This window comes from Choloepus didactylus, chromosome 25 (genome assembly GCF_015220235.1).
Source record: "Choloepus didactylus isolate mChoDid1 chromosome 25, mChoDid1.pri, whole genome shotgun sequence".
Classification (NCBI taxonomy): Eukaryota; Metazoa; Chordata; class Mammalia; order Pilosa; family Megalonychidae; genus Choloepus; species Choloepus didactylus.
In genome coordinates this window covers 2902373-2925037 of record NC_051331.1, presented here as the reverse complement: position 1 = coordinate 2925037, position 22665 = coordinate 2902373, and the positions used below count along the sequence as shown (strand labels likewise).

The window sequence follows — 22665 nt, the reverse complement described above, 5'->3', positions numbered from 1 at the left end:
CCCCTCCACACCCCCACTCTGCTGCCACCCACAGGCCCCCTTCAGGCCTCCAACAGCAGATGGGGAAACTGAGGCTGCCGGGACATCCCACCCCAGGCCCGGCCGTGGTGGGTTCTCCGGGGCCGGCCCTGCACTCACCACCTGTGCCCACACGGGGTCTGTGTCACCAGGTTAAAAATGGAAACGGTTTGGATCTTTCTTTCTTTTTTTTTTCCTTGAAGAAAATCCCAGGCCCAAATAAGGCGCGGGCTGCGGGAGGCGGGGAGCGGGCCCGGCCAAGTCACCCCGAGCGAGTGGCGGCTGGCCCGGGCGGCAGGGCTTGGGCCTCCTCCAAGCCTCCCCGGGACCGCAGGGCGGCCGCACCCCGGAGGTTTAAAGGCCGGGCCCCCGCCCTCGGCCGCACACTCGGCCCCGCAGCAGCCCCGGCCGCAGCTCCCGGTGCCCCCCGCCGTCGCCCAGCCATGGAGGCCATCAAGAAGAAGATGCAGATGCTGAAGCTGGACAAGGAGAACGCCATCGACAGGGCAGAGCAGGCCGAGGCGGACAAGAAGGCCTCCGACGACAAGTGCAAGCAGGTAAGGGCCGCGCTGGGCCGCGCCAGGCTGCCCAGCACCCTCTCTGCGCTGGCTCCCAGGGCTGGGCCAGGGAGCATGGTGGGGTGGGGGACCCTGGTGCTCCAGTAGAGAGAGACGGGGGCCATGGACTTCTCTAGAAGGGGTCCCTGGGCCTGGAGGGGAGGGGCGGCTGGACCGGGCCCCACTGGACCAGTTGGGGCAAAGTGGGTGTGAGCGAGAGAGAGGCGGGGGGGCATGAGGATGAGTGTGTGAGAAGGAAGGGGCCTGGGATTGGGGGTGATGCCATGTCCTCAGGTGTGTTTGTGTGAAAGCGGATATAAAACTGCTTTATGTGAGCATTTCTGTGTGTGCATTTGTGTGTTTCAGCTAGAGAGACAGGATAAGGCGGGGAGCAGATGTCTGTGTACGTGTGTGTGTGTGTACGAAAAGAGGTGTGAGTGGGTGGGACCCTTACGTGTTGGAAAGTGGGTGTGGAAGGATGTGGAGGTGTCTGTGTGTGAGTGTGTAGCTGGGGGACATCACTGAGGGTCTGTGTGTCCCAGAGAGAGGCTGGCTCTGTGTGTGTGTGCCTGTGCAAAAGTTGGCATGAGAGTAACTGGGCGTGTGTTTGTGTTGGAGTGTATGTGTCAGCCTGTGTGTGTCTGTTGAAACACGTACGTGTGTGCACGTGTTGGGGTGAGTGTGTTTCCATGCATTTAGGGTGACTGCTTCAATAGGTGTGTGTATGTACTGTGTGTGTGTGTGTGTTTGTCGGGATGACTTTTTCTATTGGTGTGCAAGTCAGGGTGAGGGCGGCAGTGTGGGGCTGGGTGCAATGCAGGGGACCCTGTCCCCATGTGTCAGGAGTGCCCAGGCCTGCGTGTGAGCTGTGTCACACCAGTAACACTGCCCCCTTCTCTGCCCAGGAGGGTGGCCGGGTGGGGATCTGGGGACCTGGGAGGAGCCTGAGAATCTGTATCTCTGCCTATCTGGGGTGCCCCGTCCATCCCCAGTGGGGAGGTGGGTGCTCAGAGCAGGCAGAGGGCAGGGGGTTGGATCCCACCCCCCAGCTGGCCCAGGAACCCACCCAAGCTTGGACCCAGAATGAGAATCTCAGGGGCCTGACAGGGCACCCCAGAGAGCTAATAGGGGGGGCAGTGGGCAGGGGCCTGGGGAGCAGCCGGTGTGGGGGGGGGCTCAGCCCGAGTGCCCAGCCCTGCCCGGCGGGTCAAAGCCCAGGCTGGGCTCAGACAGGCCCCATTCCAATCACAGCCCCACCACTGGGCAACTGGGAGCAAGTGCCATCCCTCTCTGTTCTTGCATGGCCACATGGGTGAGCAGGGAAGGGAAGCAGCTGGTGCCTTCCTCGCCCAACCCCGGGGGGCAGCTAGGGGTGGCTGTGCAGGTGGAGCCCTTGGCCAGGTGCCGGGCGCAGAGTAAGCACTTGATAAATGCGACGTTTCCTGCCCCTCCCTACTTCCCCTTTGGGTCCCGGGGCTTCCCTGAGTGCCCGTGACACATTCGCTTAGAGCAGCCCCACCTCTTCCCTCCCTGTGCCCCTCCCGGGCAAACACAGACACCCATCCTGGGCTGGGCACCAGGCTGCCGGCTTTCCATTCATTTAGAGCTCACCAAGAAGGAATTGGCCGGGGATTCGGGGAAAGCACGTTTATGGCTCTAATTCTCGCTAGGGTGTGAGTGGTTGATACAGCGGACTCTCCCAAGGCGGCTGGCCACAAGTCCGTAAGGCAAGCTGGGTAGCAAAGGAGGTGGTGGCAGGTCCTTGGACCTCCAGCTGGATTTTCATTCTGTTCCCTTTTCCACAAAGCAGCCTGCTGCTGCGGACTCGGGTTCAAATCCGCGCTGCGATGTCTTACAGCTTTGTGACTTAGGGTATTTTCCTGCACCTCTCTGTGCCGTTGGCTTTCTTATCTGGGAAATGGGGGACAATGATGCCTTCTGAGGGAACCCGTGGGGCCAGATAATCAGGAAACAAGTCCAGAGGCAGTGAGGGGCTCGACTTACCCAGTGGCTTACACTGCGAGAGGCTAGCTAGCGTGGGTCTCCGGGCCGGCCTGACCCCGGGGGACCCTGCAGAAAAGTGCCGATTCCAGGCCCCGCTTGTCCAGCGTGGGAACGGGGCGGGAAGTGCAGCCCAACTGCTTCCTGTCCACTCTCCGCCCAGGGCAGTGACATCCGCTATGGCTGGCCTTTGGCCCCTCATCCTGCTGGGCCCTGTTTGCAGGGACTGAGGCGTGCAATCTGTCCCCCCAGCCCGGGCCTTTTACAAATGGGGAAACTGAGGCCCAAAGAAGGAAGGCGACTTGCCGGAGACCCTACAAAGCCAGGGCAAGGCTCAGACTCGCCAGCAGGGCTCTCCCCACCAGCACGTGCCCTGACCGTGCAATAGAGACAGACAGAGAGAGGGCTCTGATTCAAGTTGGCCATCTTTATTTTACTTTTCACCTGGCCTCCTTCCAATGAAAGATTTGGGGTGGTGTCACTGATTCACGCCCCAGACAACCCCCCACAAGTTGTTCCGCTGTGAGCCCCATGCAGGGACAACAACCTTGGCCCCCAGGCCTGACCCCCAAGGAGTCCCCAGGGTGAAGGAGACAGGCCAGACACAGATGTCTCCAGTCTCAGTAATCAAGGCTGGACTGGAGGGAGGGATTGGGGTTAGGGGAGCCCCGAAAGGTGGTGAGGATCGAGGGCATTGGAGCTGGGGTGTGGAGGGGTCAATAGGAGTCCAACCAGCAACGATGGGCATGTGAAGCCCTGGGCACAGGAAGGCACCGGCTTTGGAGTCAGTCTGATGAAGTTTCCAATCTCCCATCCGAATGGCCCTGGGCAGGCCCCTTTTCCCCTTTCGGGGGCTCGGGTGACCCCTCTGTAACATGGAGGTTCAGCAAAACAGTATTTGAAAAGGGCCTGGCGCACTCAAAATGCCTGGCAGACCCCTGCCCACCCCAGCCTACTTCCCCACCTCCTCTCACCCAGACATTTCTAGAATGGGGTCTTCCAAACCCCAAATCGTCTTTGTGCCCCAACACTGTAAAACTGGCTCTTGCTCTTACGTATCAAGAGAGCATTGTGTCGGGCACACAGTCAGCGCCAACTAAATGCCACGCCCCACAGAGCTGGAAGGAAGTTAGAGCAAGAACGGGTCAGGGCTAGTTGTTACTGTACAACCCGAAGGAAATGGGCACCTGCTCCCAGTCAAGGTAGAAATTCGAAAGCAGTGGCTGGGGAGTTCAGAGACCAAGGCCTCAGAGGCAGAGGAAGAAACTGAGGCCAGGAAAGGGGATGGAGGACACATGGCCGGGATTGGAGTCAGGCTTCTCGGCTCCCCAGCTGGAGAACAGGTCAGGCCCTGCCACCCGCCCCCACTGCCCGTGGATAACCTGGGTGCCCCTGGGATTCTCCACTGCAGGTTACCTCAGTGACTTTAGCCAAACCCCCCCGCTAGGCTGCCAATCCCACCCTTTGGGTCCCCGGACCCCACATCCCGAGCTCCCCAGCAGGCCCAGAGACGGGAAGCCTGGGCCGGTGGCCCTTTTAAGACTCTGCACGGGTGCACACGAACCTCACACAGCACCTGGAAAATTCTGCACAGCATCTTGGGGTAACACCGTCACCCAGACCCTGAGTTTGGTCCAGCGGCCATGGCCACAGTGGCAGTTGTGACACACCTCCTCTGGGAAGGGAGGGACGAAAAGCAAGTCTGGGAGGAAGGCAGGAGAGCAGGTGGGGCTATGTACAGAACCGGGTTCAAATCCCATGCTGTGTGACCTGGGGAAAGCCACTGTACCCCTCTGGGCCTCCTGCTATGATCAGGAAACAGGAAAATGCAGCAGCAGGGAGTGGGGGCTCAGCAGGGGCTGCCTGCCCACCCTGGGAGCATGGACAGGGGGTGAAGCCTTGTTTGGGGACCAGGGGTCATGTGGTCAGAGCAGGGCGTGAGCAGACCCGGAGCCGGACATCAGCTCCCCAGCCCAGAGTCAGGGTGGACAAGAGGAGCGGGGTGTGGCCTGGGAGTGGCAGCTGAGAGGTGATGACAGACGGAGAAGGCATGGGGACAGTGGTCTGTGCCCATCAAATAAAGGGTGAAATGGCGGGGAGCAGACCTCAGGATGAGCAGACAGATCTGAAAATCGGGGACAGGGAGGGGGGCATTTTCATGAAACAAACTTTGGCCAAATGTGCAAGAATCTACATATTTAAATGAAAAATTTATGTGCTATTTAAATGAAGAATTAAATGAGACTTCAAAAAAAGTTGTCTTTGAGGGGTGGCCTCTCCAAGCCAAGTCCCTAACATTCAGTAGTTGGGGAGCTTTGACCCCCATAACCCTTTGGAGCATTTTGGTTGAGAATGTCTAAGAATCACTGTCTCAGACACTGGGGAGCCATGGAAGGTTCTAAGGAAGGACAGAGATGGAAGGTTTAGAAAGTTTGGGTCTGTGCCCCATATTGGCAGCTCCTTAGAGAGTTTCAGGCTGCCCGTGTGTGGGGGGCAGATCTAAAAGAGGGGGGTAGCTCCAGACCCAGAAACAGAGACCCCTCTTTGGGAGGCAGCACCCCCCTGAAAGCGGGACACCAAATTGAATGTGTGTGTTGGCGGGAAACGTGCTTGGACTTCCACCGCTCTCTCCAAAGCGGGAACCGATTCCGCTAGATTTGGGGGATCCCCGGAAAGGATAAGAGGAGCCGGTCCCCAGTTCAGAGCTGAGGGTGGTACTAACTGGGGGGCGCTGATGGAGTGGTGCATGCTAATGCGAACCCCACTTTGCAGATCAGGAAACTGAGGCCCAGAGCGCGCGCGCAAGGGAGACGGGGGGGGGGGGGGGGGGGGGCGCGTGAATATGGAGGGGGGAGCGCCCCGAGGCTGACGCGCGCCCCGATCTGTCCTCAGGTGGAGGAGGAGCTGACACACCTCCAGAAGAAGCTGAAGGGGACGGAGGACGAGCTGGACAAATACTCGGAGGAGCTGAAGGATGCGCAGGAGAAGCTGGAGCTGACGGAGAAGAAAGCCTCCGACGTACGTGCGCGCTAACGGGGTCCCCGCGGCCAGAGGAAGAGGAGGAGGAGGAGGAGAGGAAGGCGGCGCCTCGCGGGCTTTCTCCAAATAAGTCGCGAAAAGGGGGCCCCCGAGCCGGCGGCGGCGGCCAGCGGTGGCTACGTCAGGGCCCTGCCCCCGCGGCGCTGACGTCGGGCCCGGGCTCCGCCGACCTCACCGCCCCCCGCGGGCGGCCGGGGCCGGGGCCGGGGCGGGCCGGGGAGGGCCAGGGGGCGGGGAGGGGCGGGGGCGGCCCCGCGCCGCCCAGGATCGGGGGGCCCCCGGGGCGCGGCCGCGCAGCCAGAGCGCCCTCGCCGCGCTCCCGCCGCCTGCGCCCGCCGCGCCCCCCGCGCCATGGCCGGCCTCAACTCCCTGGAGGCGGTGAAGCGCAAGATCCAGGCCCTGCAGCAGCAGGCGGACGAGGCCGAGGAGCGCGCGCAGGGCCTGCAGCGGGAGCTGGACGGCGAGCGCGAGCGGCGCGAGAAAGTGAGAGCCCCCCGCGGCCCCCCGGTGCCCTGCGATCGCCGGCCTCCGGCTGCGCGCCCCGGGGCCCTGAGCGGGCGGGAAGTGGGGGGTGGAGGGAGCCGGGGGAGAGGAGGCAGGCTGAGCGCGGACGGGCCCCCCCCCGCGAATGGCCCTGGGGGGCTGGGGTGGAAGCGTGGGGCTCTCTCCATTGTCTGGGACAGGGACGGGCCGGCAGTGGCGGGGTGCGTGGGGGGCTGCGTCGGGCCTTCTTGCCCCTTGTGCGGCCTCCCCGGCGCGCGCCGGACTCTCCCAGTCGGTCCCAGGGGCGCGGCAGCGGCGACGTGTCTGCTCCAGGCGGGGCGGAAGTGCTTTCCCTCCCCAGCCGCGCCCTGCGGGATCCGAGGGCCGGGGGACCCCGCTTTTCCCCTGAAAGCCCCGGGAATATTAGCGGGGGGGGTGGGGCGTTGGAGCGCCTACAAGCGCCTGCGCCGCGTGCCAAGGGGCCGGGGACAGAACGAGTTGGGGTTCAGTCCCCTCTCACCATCCCTTACCGTCCCTGGAGTGGGGAGAGACCTCGATTCCAGTACCGTCTGGTATCGCTTGGTGACCTCTGGGAGCCTGTCTGCCTGTTTGTAAAACAGGGGTGACACAGGCCTTATCCCCTCGGGAGTTGGGGAGGGTCCCCCCAGGAGTCAAAGCCTTCAACATCTGGCAAACAGTAGGTGCTCAACGTTTCCTCCTCCCACTCTACCCCGGGAAGGGCTCACAGTCTAACGAGGAGGTGGTGGGGATGGGTAGCCACGCTACAAGGGTTTTCTCTGTCCCCTTATGCCCCCCACCGTGGGAGACAGACGAGGTTTCAAGATGGAGGTCGCGCAGGGTCTTAAAGAATGGAAGGGAGTTGCTGGGACAAGAGATTGGGTGTGTCCGGGCTCAGAGGCAAGAAAGATGGGGAGAGGGGGTGAACAGCGGGGATGTTGGGGCTCCAGAAATGGAGAAGACACCCAGCCACATGGATTTGGGGTGCGTATCCGAAGTTTTGGACTAAACCTAGGGAAGAACCCGGCTGGGTTTCCCCTCTCCAAGACGGCTTCCTTCTTGGCGCCGGGGCCTCTCTGGCCTGAGGGGGACTTAGCAAGCCCGGGGCGAGCCTCAGACAGTAGCCGGTTTGGCCTCTTTCACCCACGGAACCAGAGGAACCCTCCCTCTGATCCCGTTCCAAGTCATCTCGCTGGAGGACAATTACTTCTGCTCAAAAATGGCCTTCGGGGCGACGGCCAAGACTCAGGAATGGGACAGACCAGTCTGGAGGAGAAAGGTTTTTGGAAAGTTTTAGGACTTCTGAAGAACTTCACTTTATAAAACACACTGCTCCTGCCTGGAAGAGGGAAAGCTGGAGGAAATTCCAAGGCAAAGGAACTGAGCCCAGAAGGGGGGAAAAAAAAATTTCTGTCCCTCTCTCTCTCTCTGTGTCTCTCTTTTTCTCTCTCTCAGCTTTTGGCCTGGGGCCAGACCCCTGGATCTGCCTCCAGACAGCTGGTTTCATTTAGATTTTTGTGTGATTGACTGACGTCTTCCTGTTCATGTGCCACATGTATCTAGCAAGGCTCTTTTACCTTATAAGGGAAATCCTTTGTAGCCTGTGGAAGGCTTTGATTGTAGGAAGGGGTGGAGCCCAAAATGACTGAGCAGTGACTAGCTGTTTTTCAAAAATACATATATATATACGAACGTACCTATATGTGCATGTACAAAAATGCGTGTGTCTATGAATGTGCACACATAGGGTGCTTTCTATTTCAGATGGTTGGAAATGAGCCCCAAAGCACATTTGCCAGGATTCAGTTTCCCACATAAGGGGTGACCTCCCCCTGCTTTTCTTTTCTTAAAGAAATCCCAAATTAAGCTCCTCAGTGCTGGATCTTAAACTTAATTCCTTCACTGCTAATGGACCTGGGGTTTCTTTTGGGGGTGATGGAAACAGCCTGGAATTAGATAGAGATGTTGGCTGCACAACTTGGTTGAATGTACTAAAAAGCCTTTGGGGGGAGGGGGAAGGACAAAAAATCAGTTCTTACCCCAGTTGCTGAGGGTGGGTGAGAGAACTTAGGGTTCATGCAACTAAAAAGGAAGAAAAAGGCAGCCACTCATTGGAAGGAGTTGGTGATATTTCTTAAAATCGTCAGTTTTAGTGGGTTCCCCAAATCGGTGTTTCAGGGGAATCTGTGGCCAGAAATGTCTGTGGGTGTCACCCCTCTCTGCTTCTGGGGCTGAGAAGCTTTCAGATTCTCCTATTTTTTTAGCAGCTCTGGCTTCCTTCTAGTATAAGGGTTTTGTTCTTGGTTTTGTTTTGCTCTTTGCTGAATAAACTCATGGATCAGGAGTGGGGGGCATTTTTGCACTGTGTTTTGTATAGTGTCCCCCAATTCAGAGATTCTCCATTTGTCCCGATAGGAAGACACTAAGGTGGCTCCCCTCAGCTGAGCCCCGTTTGATGAGCAATCACTGTCCCTTCCTACTTGTGGCCATCCCTGGATAACTTGTCTGAACCCCAAGCCTCCCGCAGGACTTAGGGTGCAAGTTCATAAAGGGAAGTCCCCTGGGCTGGACGTCCAGCGGCCATCCCTTTCAGCTCTGTGGTGGGAAGTAAGCAGGTGTTGCAAGACTGAGGCTCGGAGGGGCGCACATTGGCAAAGCTAGCAAGATTCTGTTTGCATTCTCTTCCCCAGCATGGAAGTGAATTCTTTACATCTGGCTCCCTGGGTGGGCTTTGGCAGGGGGAGAGAGTGTGAGCGGAGGGAAGGGTGTGGTGGGAGATGGGGGGTCCTCCTGCCAGCTGGCCTGGCACCCCTCCTTAACCCGGCTGCACTTCTGACCTCCCCAGGCCGAGGGTGACGTGGCGGCCCTCAATCGCCGCATCCAGCTCGTGGAGGAGGAGTTGGACAGGGCCCAAGAGCGCCTGGCCACAGCCCTGCAGAAGCTGGAGGAGGCCGAAAAGGCTGCCGATGAGAGCGAGAGGTAAGAAGCTTAGAGCCAGGGGGCATTGGCGTTGGCTTCTGAGAATCGGGGGTCCAGCTGCTGACCCCCCAGAGCTGGAGTGAAAGCACGTGGGATAGTGCAGGCTCATGCCTCTGTTCGTGTCCGTGCTCATCAGCCATCATGCTGTGTGCATGGATGCTTATTTTTACGGCAGTTACGCAGGTAAAATTCTCATGGGCAGAGGCAGGCAAAGAAGGGGCAGATCCTCTCGTGAGACTGGCGTGGGCGGTTTGCAGAGCCCTCTGAAGCCACTGTGTGTCTTCTGGAAGCTTCAGGCAACTGGATCCTTTGTGCTACCCCGGGGCTGCCCTCAGCTGCCACCATCTCCCCGAGGAGGAGGGGTTTCCCACAGAGCCCCCTGCCAAGTCCACCTCTGAGATCCCCCCGGGACCTAGTCAGTTTCCCGTGTGATGTGAGCGAGGAGAGAAATGAAAACTTGGAACGGGCCATTGACATAGGGCAGGGCTGTGGGCTACCGGGTACAGACACCTGTCCCCCAATAGCACAACACCCCACCCCCCAACTCCGTGGCATTTGAGCCGTGCTCGTGCCTGAAAGTGGGGTTTTCTGTCCTCCCGAGCTGGATCATTCCCTGGCAGGCCCTGGCACAGCTCTGAAAACCGAGGGCAGATTGTGTAATTTGCAGAAGCAGAGATCTCTGTGGGCTGGGAAAAGGGTCCCTTGTGTGGAACCACCTTGCTTTTCTAGTGTAAGTTCCCCCAAAGGAGAGATGGTGCCGCCTTGCCCATAGAAGGGAAGAGAAGAGCCAAGGAGTGGGTCTTGGGGGTGACCTTGGCCGGGCGCTCCTGTGGGAAACTTCTCCCACCCCAGTGCAGACGCAGCCGCAGCCACATCCCCGGGGCAGGTGGAGGAGGCTCAGGGCTGCCCCGGATCAGCTGCCTCCCTCACCCAGCAGCAGACCAGCCCGGCCGGATGTCTCACTCCGAGGACCTCCCCGACGGCCAACGGAGAGGGCCCGGGAAGGCCACTCGCTTGTTTGCGTAATGTCACTGGAGGCCTCGGGCGGCGCCCTTGCTGGAGACTGCTGGGTTTCGGTGGGAAGAAAGCTAGACTTGGAGCTGGGGTTCGGTTCCTGCCACTTCCTCCCCAGCCGTGGGCAAGCCCGGTGGTCTCTCTGGAACTGTGGGAGGGTTTCCCGTGCTTGCTCCTGGGCTGAAACAAGGCCTCTCACTGATATGGAGTGTGTCCTGCCATCAGGCTGAATGGATGCAGTAGCAGCCAGAAGGACATGTCCTCTGCTCTGAGCCAACCCCACTGATAGATCATCCCGAACTGGCTTCCTGGGGTGTCTCTAGCCTTATCTCACCAACTCCAAGCAGCAGAAGGCACAGGAAACCCATTTCGCGGTCAGCAAGCCGAGTTGTAGAAGGTTCCGGCTGTCCCCCAGGACACTGTGCTTCCCAGAACCGATGTGTCCACTTTTGTCCAGACCCTCCCCATCCCCCACCTGGTCAGTACCTGCCTCTCAGCTGGTCATCCCACTGACATCCATCCATCATTCACGTCCCTATTTCAGAAACCATCCGGTGGGTTTCCATCAGTCATTCTGGGTCATTCTGGCCTCAAGCCCATGGCCCAGGCACCCTGAATGTTCTTTCATGCCTCAAGGGCTTCTTGTACAGCTCTTTCTGGCTTCCAAACCCCACATTTCCCCCCCTTGTTCACTTGGCTCTCCTCCTGCCCTTCGATGCCTAACAGAAACATCACCTCTTCCAGGAAGCCTTCTGTGACCACCCCAGCCCGCCACACCCCGCAGCCCAATCCTGGCTGCCCCCCTCAGCAGTCCCACGGCCCTCTGATCCCATCGTGGAAACCGTTGACTTACAAGCCCGCCTTATTACTAGTTACCGGGAGGAAGTAGAGGCTGGGGGTGGAGGTTCCAGCTCTGCCAACTTGCTAGATAAATATAAACTTGAGCAAGTGGCTGAACCACTCAGTTTCTTCATTTGCCAACTTTCCGGCACCTGACAATCTGTCGAGCAGATAGACGCACAAGTGGGTGGCAGGTAACGACTAGGTTGTCCCTTGCAGGGGAATGAAAGTGATAGAGAACCGGGCCATGAAGGATGAGGAGAAGATGGAGATCCAGGAGATGCAGCTCAAGGAGGCCAAACACATTGCCGAGGAAGCCGACCGCAAGTATGAGGAGGTGAGTGGGCCAGCCAACGGCGGCCACAGGAAGTGGGGAGGACATGGCCCTGTTGATAGGGAGGCTTGGCTGTCCCTTGCAGAAACATCTGTTTTTCCAGAGACAGCCATTGGGCTAAGAAACTGGTATCTCCCACAATGTCAAAAAAAATAAAACGCTCCCGGGAAATCCTGGGACACGCGTCTGCCTCGGCAGGAAAAGTCACCCACCAGGTCACTTTGGCAGCTGGGTGTGTGGGGAGTGTGGCTAAAATTGAGGATCGTGGCTCTGCAGCCTTTGAAAGCTCAGTCCCTCTTCTGCCTGCTTCCATGCCCAGCTCTCGCCTCCCCAGGCCTGGTGCCCGAAGGGAGAGCATTTGGGATTTTCTCCATTTGTGAGCCAATCCACCAGCAGAAAGCCCCATGAGGCAGACGGCCTGGGTGGGCATTGCTGTCTACACCGGGTGGAAGGATGCTACTGGGCTGTCCGGGGTGGACCTCCTGCTAGACCTGGGAGCTGGGGACGGGTCTCAGTCGCACCTGTGTGTCCCTGTAGGTGGCCCGGAAGTTGGTCATTCTGGAGGGCGAGCTGGAGAGGGCCGAGGAGCGGGCGGAGGTGTCTGAACTGTGAGTGGCACTGAAGGGGGCTGGGGGTGGGGGTGGGGGTGTGGGGGCTTCGTGTTGGGAATTGACTCTGAAGCAGACAGGCATCCGGGGCTGGCTGCTCAGACCCCGCTCAGAGCCTCCGGGGGTGACGTGGAGAAATGGTGCCCATTTGTTCTCACCGGCCTGTGTGTTGACTCTTCCCACAGGGAGGGTGGGGAAATGGGACAGAGAGAGGGGGTCCAAGAGAACCCCAGATATCCCCTGGTTCCGGAACGGATCTCTCTGGAGGCTGTGGCCTGTGAAAGGCAGCTCACCCCAGCAGTGTTGAAATGCTTTTGTTCCCGATGTCACTGTACAGCCGTGACATGTTCCTGGGGGAAAGGTGAAAGGCTTGACCCGAATCCAGCAAGCTTCAGAAAAAAATACAGTCCCATCCCCACCACTGCCCGCCTCGGGCCCTAAATGTGGAACCAAGCTCTCCTGATCCGTTCTCACCAGTGCATTCCGAGTTTGCCTCCTGGGGTGGCCAGTGTAGGCTCTTTGCTGTCTTCCCCGACTTCACACACTCGATCCCATTTTTACACCTTGTGGAGTCTGCTCCGCCTTGCCTCACCCTTGGCAGGAGCCCAGGAGCACTTTACAAACCTTCCAAATGCTCCTGAGACCGGCAAGCCTCAGCCTGGCACAATGGCGTTTTGATAAGCACGCAGCGTCGGGTCTTGGAAGAGTCCACTGAAAATTTGTCAATACATTCCCACCCCAGGCCAGTGTGGGTTTACGGCCAGCTGCAGGGGCAGGGAGAACACAAACTCCTTTGTCTTTGTGCAGAAAATGCAGTGACCTGGAGGAGGAGCTCAAGAATGTCACCAACAATCTCAAGTCGCTCGAGGCTGCCTCGGAGAAGGTTGGTGGTTGGCCTGGGCTGGGGGGCGACTTCCGAACCTTATTTCCTCACCCTAGGGTGCAAGGGGATATGCCAGGGCATCAGGACTCTACCTGGATTTGTGAACAGAGGCTCTGGTGCCCTGCAGCCAAGTTTTGTTTTGTTTTGTTTTTTTTTTTTTTTTTGGTCTGTGCAGATGTCCAGTGGCTTGGTTTGTCAGGCAGGCTCTTGGATCCTCTTTGGTGGGGTCTCGGCACTGTCTTCCATCTCCACCTTATAGCAAGATGGAGATGGAATTTGAGCTTGGGAGCTGATAAGGCTCCTCTTGGGAAAACAGGAGCATAATCATAGAAATACAGTCTCACTCTTGCCCAAATCCCAGAAACGCCTTCTTCCAGAAGGTCGAGCAGACATTGCCAGACTCAGAAGCCAAGTACAGGCTCTTCCCCTGAGCCAACGCCTGTCTCTTCCTTGCTACATCCCCGTCTGCATTTGAGCTTCAGTTTTGCAGACGTTCTGTGCTCTCCCAGGTCCTCCGGTTCTTTCAACCTGCTGATCCATCAGCCCTTTCCTCTTTGCCTGATAAGTTCCTGCTTGTCTTTTGGGGTTCTGCTTAAGCCCCACTCCTGAGGGGCCTTCCCTCAGTTAGCCGTTTCTCTGCTGTGTGGCTCCGTCTTCTTTTCCTGTTGTCCTGGGATGATGCATTTCTTGTAATTTTTCAATTAATTGCACGCCTTCCTTGCTGAATGGTAACTTTAAAAGTCAAGGAACATGCCTTGTTCAGCGCGGTCTCCCAACTTATTATGACGTATTTTTTTCTCTGATTTTTTAAAATTTATTTATTAGAGAAGTTGTAGGTTGATAGAGAAATCATGCAGAATATACATAGTTCTACGTACCCACCCCCATTTTTTAATGCAATTCTATTGAGATATACTCACATACCATACAGTCATCCGAAGTGTAAAACAATTATTCACGGTATCATCATATAGTTGTGCATTCATCACTACAATCAACTCTTGAACATTTTCATTACTCCAAAAAATAAAAATAAAAGTAAAAAAGAACACCCAAAACATCCCATACCCCTCCTCCCCACCATCCCATCCTATTTTTCATTTAATTTTTGTTCCCATTTTTCCACTCATCTGTCCATACACTGAATAAAGGGAGTGTGAGCCACAGGGTTTGACAATCACACAGTCACACCATATAAGCTGTATAGTTATATGATTGTCTTCAAGAATCAAGGCTTGCAGTTCAAGTTTCAGGTATTTCCTTTTAGCTATTCTAATAAACTAAAAACTAAAAAGGGATATCTATATAATGCATAAGAGTTCTCTCCAGAATGACCTCTCATCTCCATTTGAAATCTCTCAGGCACTGAAACTTTATTTTGTTTCATTTTTCTTTTCCTTTTTGGTCCAACCACCCCGTTTTTAACAGTTTGCCTCCATGTAGTACCTTTATGACAAATGATAAAAAAAAATTAATATAATTGTACTATTAACTATAGCCCATAGCTTACTTTTGGGTTTACTGTTTGTGTTATGCAGTCCTGTTTTCGTTTTAACTTTTATTCTAGTGACATATATACAACTGAAAAGTTCCCCTTTTAACCATATTCAAATATATAATTCCGTGGCGTTAATTACATTCACAATGTTATGCTATCGTCACTACCACCTATTACCAAAACTTCTCCATTGCCCCAGACAGAAATTCTTTACGAATTAAACAGTAACTCCCCATTCCCTACCCCCAAACTGGCCCCTGGTAACCTGCATTCTAGTTTCTGACTATAAATTTGCTTCCTCTAATTATTTCATATCATATGTTCATCGTACATTCTTACACTGATCCTTTGTGTCTGGTTGATTTCACTCAACACGATGTCGAGGTTCATCCACTTTGTCGCCTGCCTCAGAACTTCGTTCCTTTTCAAGGTTGAATGATATTCCATTGTAGGGACGGATGACCTTTTGTTTATCCATCTTCGGTGGATGGACGCTTGGTGGCTTCCATCTTTCGGCAATTGTGAATAAAGCCGCTGTGAACCTTGGTGTGCAAACATCCGTTCGAGTCCCAGCTTTCAGATCTTTTGGGTCTATACCTAGAGGTGGGATTGTGGGGTCACATGGTAGGTCTGTGCTTAGCTTTCTGAGGAACTCCTTGGCAAGTATTTGGAACTCAGGTATTTAATGAATAACTGCAGTGCACGCATGTATGCCAGAAATCGCCCCAGGACATGGGGACAGATATGACAGAGATAGATCCGGCTTCTAACCTTGAAGCACTCTGGAGTGAAACAGACTGACATAGAGAGTCACGGGGTGCTTTTGGGGTACAGCAGGGGGATCTTGGAAGGTTGGGAAAAGTGACCCACGGAGGCACTGTCAGAAAAGGCCGGAGAACACAATGGTCGGGAGCACAGATTCCAGAGTCAGGTTTCAATCCTGGCTTTGTCCCTGGACAAATGGCCTAAATGCTCTGTGACTCTGTTTCCCTCATCTGTAAAATGGAATTAAGGCTGTCTCGCAACCTAGCAAGCACTTGACAAATGTTAGCTACGATTAATCTGAGTTGAGCCTTGGAGGACGAATGCACTTTTTGACAGGTCAGTGATGGGGAAGGGGCATTCCAGGCTGGTGGACACATTCATCAGCAAAGAACAGAGACAGGAGAGGACACAGAACGTGTTCAGTTGCAGCCAGTACCCTGAGGCAGCTGGCCAAGGGTCCGGAGTGACAAGTCTTTCTAGTTAATTATCTGTCCCATCTTTAGGACACTTTGATCTCAAAACGTCATCTCGGGTCTTCAGATCACCCCCAGCCTAGGGGGCTGTTACACAGATTTTCTGCATTTCACACACGTTTCTTTTGCCAGGAAAGGGTCTTGCCTCTACTTTGCTTCTTAGGGGCTCTCGGCACGATGGCAGTGCTTTAGGGACACGCTCTTGTCCAGAGAACATGGGAAACTGCATTCTTTTATGTCTTTTCCTCCTACTGTCTAAAAAGGACTGCTTTGATTTCTCCCCCAGTATTCCGAAAAGGAGGATAAATATGAAGAAGAGATCAAACTTCTGTCTGACAAGCTGAAAGAGGTTAGTGAGGTCACGCCCAGCTAGTTTGAGTTTCCCCGGGGGCTGGTCTTGAGACGGTAACGGCGACTCCTTCGTTTTCTAGGCGGAGACCCGTGCCGAATTCGCAGAGAGAACGGTTGCAAAACTGGAAAAGACGATCGATGATCTGGAAGGTAGGAAGTGACTGAGTAAATATGCTTGCCATGCCTCTCCATAGACGATGCATCCGTAGCCAGCTGGAGCAGGCCTGGGAGGGCTGGGCTGGGGTTTGTGGCCTTTGGGAAAGGGGCAGAGTGAGAGCACATCTGGAAGTCTGGGGCACTGGAGCAAGATGGAGCAAAAGAAACTCAGGCTAGAGTTGCTATTTCTGAGAAGTAAAAGCTCTCTGCTTAATAAGTTCCACATGTGAGTCCAGCAATCTCAATAGGGCTCTCTGATCTTAAAAAATAAGTGGGGGGAGGGTGTTAGGATTTCCTTCAGTTGCTCATTTCTGAAAGATGCCTTGTGGTTTCAGAAGCTCTCCCCCAGAGAGCTCAGAGCTTATCACTTGAGAAGACAGAGTATATAGAATGTCGAGCTCTGCAAGTCTGGTGCCCACAAAAGAGTTCCAATATTGCAAATTCTGTCCTGTGGTTATGAAACAGCCCGGAAATTCCAGAATCTTGGGGTTCCAGTGGAATCTCCCAAACTGCCTGTCTCACCCAGAAAGAGCATAAAAAAAAATTCGTCATGTGTCCCAGTGTTTGGTTTTGGACATGAGGTTTTCCATATAAGGGAAAATGCCCCATTCCAAAGGATAACCCTTGACCTTGGGTGACATCATTGGATGTCAAAAATAATCTGGTGGGTTGGGGGAGAGGGGTCTCTGCCAGTTTCTAGTCACCCGCTTTTAAAGGTGCGATTGCCGTATCGTTACTGCTAATCCCCTGCTGAACCTCAAACCCTAGAGAACCCACTCCACACACTTTTTTTGTATTTTCTTTTGCTTGAATAGGACCCAACTCTTTCCCCCAGTTCATGCTGTGTCTTCTCACCTATTTTTTTTTGTTTCCTTCTTGTCACTCTCATCCGTGGTACTCCATTCCGACCTCGCGTTCTGTCCTCTACCTCTTCTTCCGAACTCTCTCCATGGGGGCCTCTGTCCTCTAGATGAACTGTACACTCAGAAGCTCAAGTACAAGGCCATCAGCGAGGAGCTGGACCATGCTCTCAATGACATGACCTCTCTCTGAGGGGCAGCGTCCTCTGTCCTTGCTGTCCAGAAGCCTGTCCTCTCTCTGCCGTGTCTCCACTCCTGTGGGCTTCTCCCACCTTGTGGTTTGGCCTTTCAAGCCTCCTTCTGTTGTGTCTGCGGTTGTGTGCCTGAAATAAAGGCAGGCCGTTCTCCATCCCCGTGCCCTCTCACTTTCATGTCCTCCACTGGCCACTTTTGAGCCATAGCTGTGATGCCCTTGACCTTGGCTGGAACAAAACGCGGGTCGTCCGCCGACTCTCGTCCACAAACCAAGAGCTCCTTTGCAAAAATGACTCTGAAAAGGAAATTATGCCCACGTGGTATGCTTTTGAAAACGTGCAAACACGGTCAACCTGGCATGAGCCCCCAAGCACGATGTTTTGCCTGACTGCATCTGCAAGCCCACAGCGGTTTGTCCGCAAATAAAAATGGTTTTGGATGGAGACTCATCCCTTTAAACCTCTTAGGCGGCTTAATAGAGCCGGCAGAACTTCAAAAACCAGCAGGCCCATGTCTAAAATGTGGTTGTCCTTGAATGAGGTTTGAACTATGAATTCAAACAGTGGCAGTGGCAACTTTGTGCTCCTTATGCCTCAGTTTCTCATTTGTCTTTTCTGTGTTACACAAAAGTTCACCTCTGTACCCTACCCTTAGAGAAAGATGAGCACAAGGAATTCAGGAACAGCCCATTAGCAGGGAAAGGCGTGGGAGTAGCTGGGGATGCCAGAGAAAGGAAATGAGGCGATTCTTCTTTCCCATGTCCCACGCAAAGTTGGCAGAGGGGCTAACTTCTACCTTCCCTCATATTTGAGTTATCGATTACCAGGAATCTTGCTTTGGTTTACTAAGAACTCATCAAACTGGCCTGTGGGAATTAAAAGTTAATGCTTATGGTGACCCAAAGCTCACGTTTTCCCAAGATAATCCAAATTTCCAATGTGCCATCCAGTTTGTCCCTGCCTGTCTCCATCACCACCCCAGAACGTCCCAGAAACACTGATATTTCATTGTCCAAGCCACATCTTGCAGACTTGCCCTTGTACCTCAAAAAAGCATGAAACTCTAAATTACATCATCGGTTTGGGCCCCTCTAGCTTTTTATTCTTCATCGTGTAATTTCTTTATTCAGGTGGGACCCTCTAGTCCAATTCTATTCATTCCTCCAAAAAACAACTCCCTGAAACTACCCATCTCCTCCCACCCCCAACCTCTCCAGACTCTCACTCTCCCCTCACCCACTGCTATGCACAGGTCCTTGGAGAGAGGATACATTGTATGCAGTGGGTAGCTTTTGTTTGCCGGTTCTCTCTACACATTTGTTCCTGGGATTTTTCCAGATACCTCTAGCTATGTCCTTTGAAATAGCTAACGAGTCATTCTGCCACTCTACTCACCCGGGTGGAACTTCATTCTTTAAGATTAGAGCTATGGGGTTCCACCACGACCCGATGACGGTCTGTGGACGTTGTCCAACACAATTCATATGGGCAAGAAAAGCTTTAAGGGAGAGTGGTTTTATCTCAGGCCTAATGACAAAGCAGTGCCCGGGGACTCCACCTGGCCAGGTGAGGTGAGGTCAGCATTTGTAGTCAGATTTCAGTTGGCTCGAATCCTAGCTCTGAGCCTGCTCGTTGGCTATGAGATCTTAAACATTCATTTGCTGAGCTCTTCTGCTAAATCAAGGCGATATATCTCAGTTGTCGGGACGATCCAATGAGATAACGGAGAAATCCGCTTGGACACAGTAGACTCTTGAGGAACATTTGTTCATCCAGAATATAGACATCCGGGCCAGGGTGTTCTCTGATGGAATCCCACCCCCCAGATCAGTCACTTGATTTTTTGGGGACGCCTTGTCAAATGAAAGGTTCAACAGTTGTCATGGAGGTTGCCATCCTCTGCATGCATGCCTTTTTTTTTTCCCTTCTGGAAATTTCCAGGATGATCATATCATATTTTAAGAGATATTTTGCTTTCCACCAATATTTTAGTCAGTCTTGGCCCAGTCCCCTATCGGTCATCACTCATTTATAAACCAGTCCTCTTAGACTTTGTCACACATTTAGTACTACTAAGTTTTTTTGTTTTTTTTTTAACAAAATGTGTCTCATCAGCTCAGTCACTTAATAACATGCCCACAGTCTGATTTAAATCTCAGTCATGCAGCATTTACCTGGGATTTGCCTCCACTACTCTGCATACACAAACATGGTAACACAATTATGACTGGAATTTAAATAGCCATTCCCAGATGCTCCAGAGGAGACACACATTATAGGATTGTATTTTCCTTTCAAAGGCTTTTTACACCAAAGGCTTGGGGACTAAATGACTGGCTCTAGGGGGAAAAGCCAAGAAGTCACCCATACCTAGGACTAAAAGCCTAGGTTTGTGTACCACTACATAGGTTCTGGAGCATTTCTCATTTGTTCCTCATAGTAACTCCCATGCCACAGATTGGTGCTAGCCCCATGTGACAGATGGGGAAACTGAGACCTAAAACAGTTAAATGGCTTCCCTCAGTGGCTGCAGTGAGGCTTAAACCCAGGTGTTCTGACACTAGGGTTGCTAGATAGAGCAAATAAAAATGCAGGACACCCAGTCAAATTTGAATTCCAGACAGACAATGAGTAATATTCGAATATAAGTATGTCTCATGCAATATTTGGGGTATACTTACACTAAAAAATTACTTGCTGTTGATCTGAAATTCAAATTTAACTGGGTGTCCCATATTTTGTCCGGCAACCCTGAAATTTGGAGACTGAAATTTGGTCCCTCTTATACCATGATGTTCTGCTGTAATTAAAAGGCAAAGTAACTTCTCCGCTATTACTTTCACTTTGGCATTTGGGGATTTAGGAATCTTTTATTTTTCCTTCTTCTTTTACAAAGATGTATATTAATTTCATTTTTCCCCCCCTGCTTTTATTCCTCACCAGAAAAACTTGCACAGGCCAAAGAAGAGAACGTGGGCTTACATCAGACACTGGACCAGACGCTAAACGAACTCAACTGTATATAACCAAACCAGAAGTCTCGTTCAGAGCTCCGTGTCTTTCCCTTGTCTTGTAAGAAGTTTCTTTTGTTATCGCATCCTTCTCTTTGCTGGAAATGTCGCACAAACCATGAATCCGTGACCAAAAATTTTGTATCAGAGAAGCTTTGAGCACCAGTTAAGTTTACTTCCTTCCTTTTTTTCCAGGGCACTGGCTTTTTTAGCTCTATCTTTATCCTTAAGTAGCTTTTATTCCTTAGGCAGGGTATTTGGTTCCTGGGAGAACAGACAACCCCACACTTTCAAGAACACAGGCTCCAATATCTAGTCATGGGTGGACTTACAAGGCTGAAAAACAGAACCTTCCGGGCCCACCTTTGGTCACACTACAGGAGGCCAAGGACCATCACGTTAACATGGATGGGGATTTTCCATCCAGAGCAAGAAAGGAAAAAAAAAAAAAGGATTATTGTGGAAAGTCATAAACCACATGCAGATTAGCCTAATCGTCAGGCTGTTCTCCACACTCCACTGTGCTCGGCAAACATCCTCTGGGCAGTCGGCATGAGCATACCTGGGAAATAGTCATGAAAATAACCCATGTTTTCTGCATAGATCCTTGATATTTGTTTCTTTCATTTTAAAGCCAGTCTCTGGGGAGCAGATGGCTTATTCCATAATGACCCTTGGCAGTCTGCTTTGATGAGGCCATCCGATCCCCTCAGCAGGAATGAATATGGTGAAGTTTGGTACAATTCAGGGTTGGCGTATCAATGAGAATGCCAGCCATCAACAAATTGGGCAAAAGGCGCTTTTTTTTATTTTTTTTAATTTACAAATACCAGGCAGAAAGGGTCTCTCTGGCAGCAAAGTAGAAATGAAAAAGTAACTGGCCCAACTTCATCTCCATAGTTCAGAGAATGGCAAATTGAAGATTTTCTGATTTAGGACTTTAGTTCCTTCTCTGGGACCAAGTGAATAAAAGACCAAGAAACTCCTGATCAAACTGGATGTGGAGCATTGTGTAGACAGGGCTGCACAGTTTGGCTTTGTTATAGTTCTGCTTTCTCAGTTAACATCTCAGAGCTGAAACATTCCAAGTTCCCCAGAAGTATGGGGGCCAACTCAAGTTTACAATTCTGGCTAACGTCACCCTGCTTCTAGTTTATCCAAATCCCCTGCCCCTCACTCCTATTTATTAAGCGTCACACTACCCAGGAGATACACTAGCAAATCAAGCAACTGAATAAAACCCACACTTTTCTTGCAACTGTATCATATGTAATAGTGTCACTTTTTCTACAGTTTGGCCAAATAAATTTTTACATAAACTAGTGTGTGTTGAGTTATAGAATGTGTGGGGATATACAAGGAGCTCTAGTTCTCGAGATCCAACAAAGGTTAACGGGATGGAAAGGGAAGATAACTGTGCCAGGAACTTGGTAAATGTTATTCATCTGCTTTAAACCATGATTTCATGATACAAGGATAGTGAGCTCCATATGACATATGAGTATACTTTGCCTCATAAGTCAAATGTTTCTGTCCTTTGTCATTCCCAGTCCTGCCCGAGGTGGGCTGTGAAGATTGAATAGGATGTTACGGATGTTACTACATGGAAAGAGGAGCAGAGACGATAGTCTCTGTTGCCTAAGTTGGGAAAGCATACGGCCTGCTGGGGTGAGGCTTTCTGTGTGTTGCACTTCCAAAGGAAAGCAAAAGTGGGAGAGCCGGGAGGCAGGCTGGGTCCAGACTGACGAGAACCTGAACTTAATTTGGTCAGGAGTGGAGAGCCACTGAAGACTTGAGTCATCAAAGCAACATGTTACAAAAATCCGTTTAGTGTTCATTTTCAGGAAGGACAGGAGTGGAGGTGAACGAGAGGTGGGAAAATCAATTAGGAAGATGTTTCAATAATCCAGAATAGTGGTTGCCAGGGAATAGCAGGGAAGAGATGACCTGGTGGAAACAGCCTTAAGACTAAGCTGACTGGAAGCAGGGAGCTTGGAGAAGAGGGTGTCAGGACCAGTGCAGTTTCACTACCTCAATCGGTTTGGCTTTCTACCTCGAGGTCTCAACTGGGGGTGGGGAGGAGGGAAAGTGGATCAAAAAGAGAAGTGAAAGCCTTTTAAAAAATTAAATGCAGGATGCCGACAGTTTTCCGTTATCAAGTACAATGAAAACCATTTCCTTCGTATTAACTCAACATTTTCCTGACGCCGTGTGTGAGCCTGTTTAGTGGGTGAAGGCTCCACGGATCAGGTATAATGTATAATCCCCTCCCCTAAGTGCTGTACCATTACTAGATTGACGTTTTCTCTTTATGTGTCTGTCCTCTGCCTCCACCCACCCCCTTATCTCTGGAAAGCGTTTTAGTCAGTCCTGGGCCTCTGCACTTTGCCTACGGGGTCAATGTTCGTATGGCTGAATCACAAGGTGAGGTGAGGACCAGGTGGTGTGCGTTGGGTTAGATTATGGACTTCATCCTGCTGCACAATGATGACTGAAGGATTTTAAGCAAGGCATGGCCAGGAGTAGAGAAATGTGTTTGGGAATGAACTCCGTAGGATGGGGACCGGGAGGGAGGTGTGAGGA

The 22665-nt window shown here is 52.8% G+C and overlaps 1 protein-coding gene across 4 annotated transcripts; it reads left to right on the top strand.

Annotated features, from left to right (window-relative positions):
- The first annotated feature begins 408 nt into the window (after positions 1-408).
- On the top strand, positions 409-21404 carry TPM4 (tropomyosin 4). 4 transcript variants are annotated; one of them, XM_037818241.1, is made up of 9 exons: positions 409-575; positions 5469-5594; positions 8962-9095; positions 11169-11286; positions 11821-11891; positions 12699-12774; positions 15797-15859; positions 15942-16011; positions 16988-18957. In XM_037818241.1, exons 1-9 carry the CDS (start codon positions 462-464, stop codon positions 17068-17070), a joined length of 855 nt encoding a protein of 284 aa, XP_037674169.1. In that variant the 5' UTR covers positions 409-461; the 3' UTR covers positions 17071-18957. The 4 variants fall into 4 exon arrangements, with proteins under 4 accessions (XP_037674169.1, XP_037674167.1, XP_037674170.1 ...); XM_037818239.1 differs by lacking the exon at positions 16988-18957 and adding an exon at positions 20015-21404 and having other exon boundaries at positions 428-575; XM_037818242.1 differs by lacking the exons at positions 409-575; positions 5469-5594 and adding an exon at positions 5868-6098 and having other exon boundaries at positions 16988-17085.
- Positions 21405-22665: the final 1261 nt, after the last annotated feature.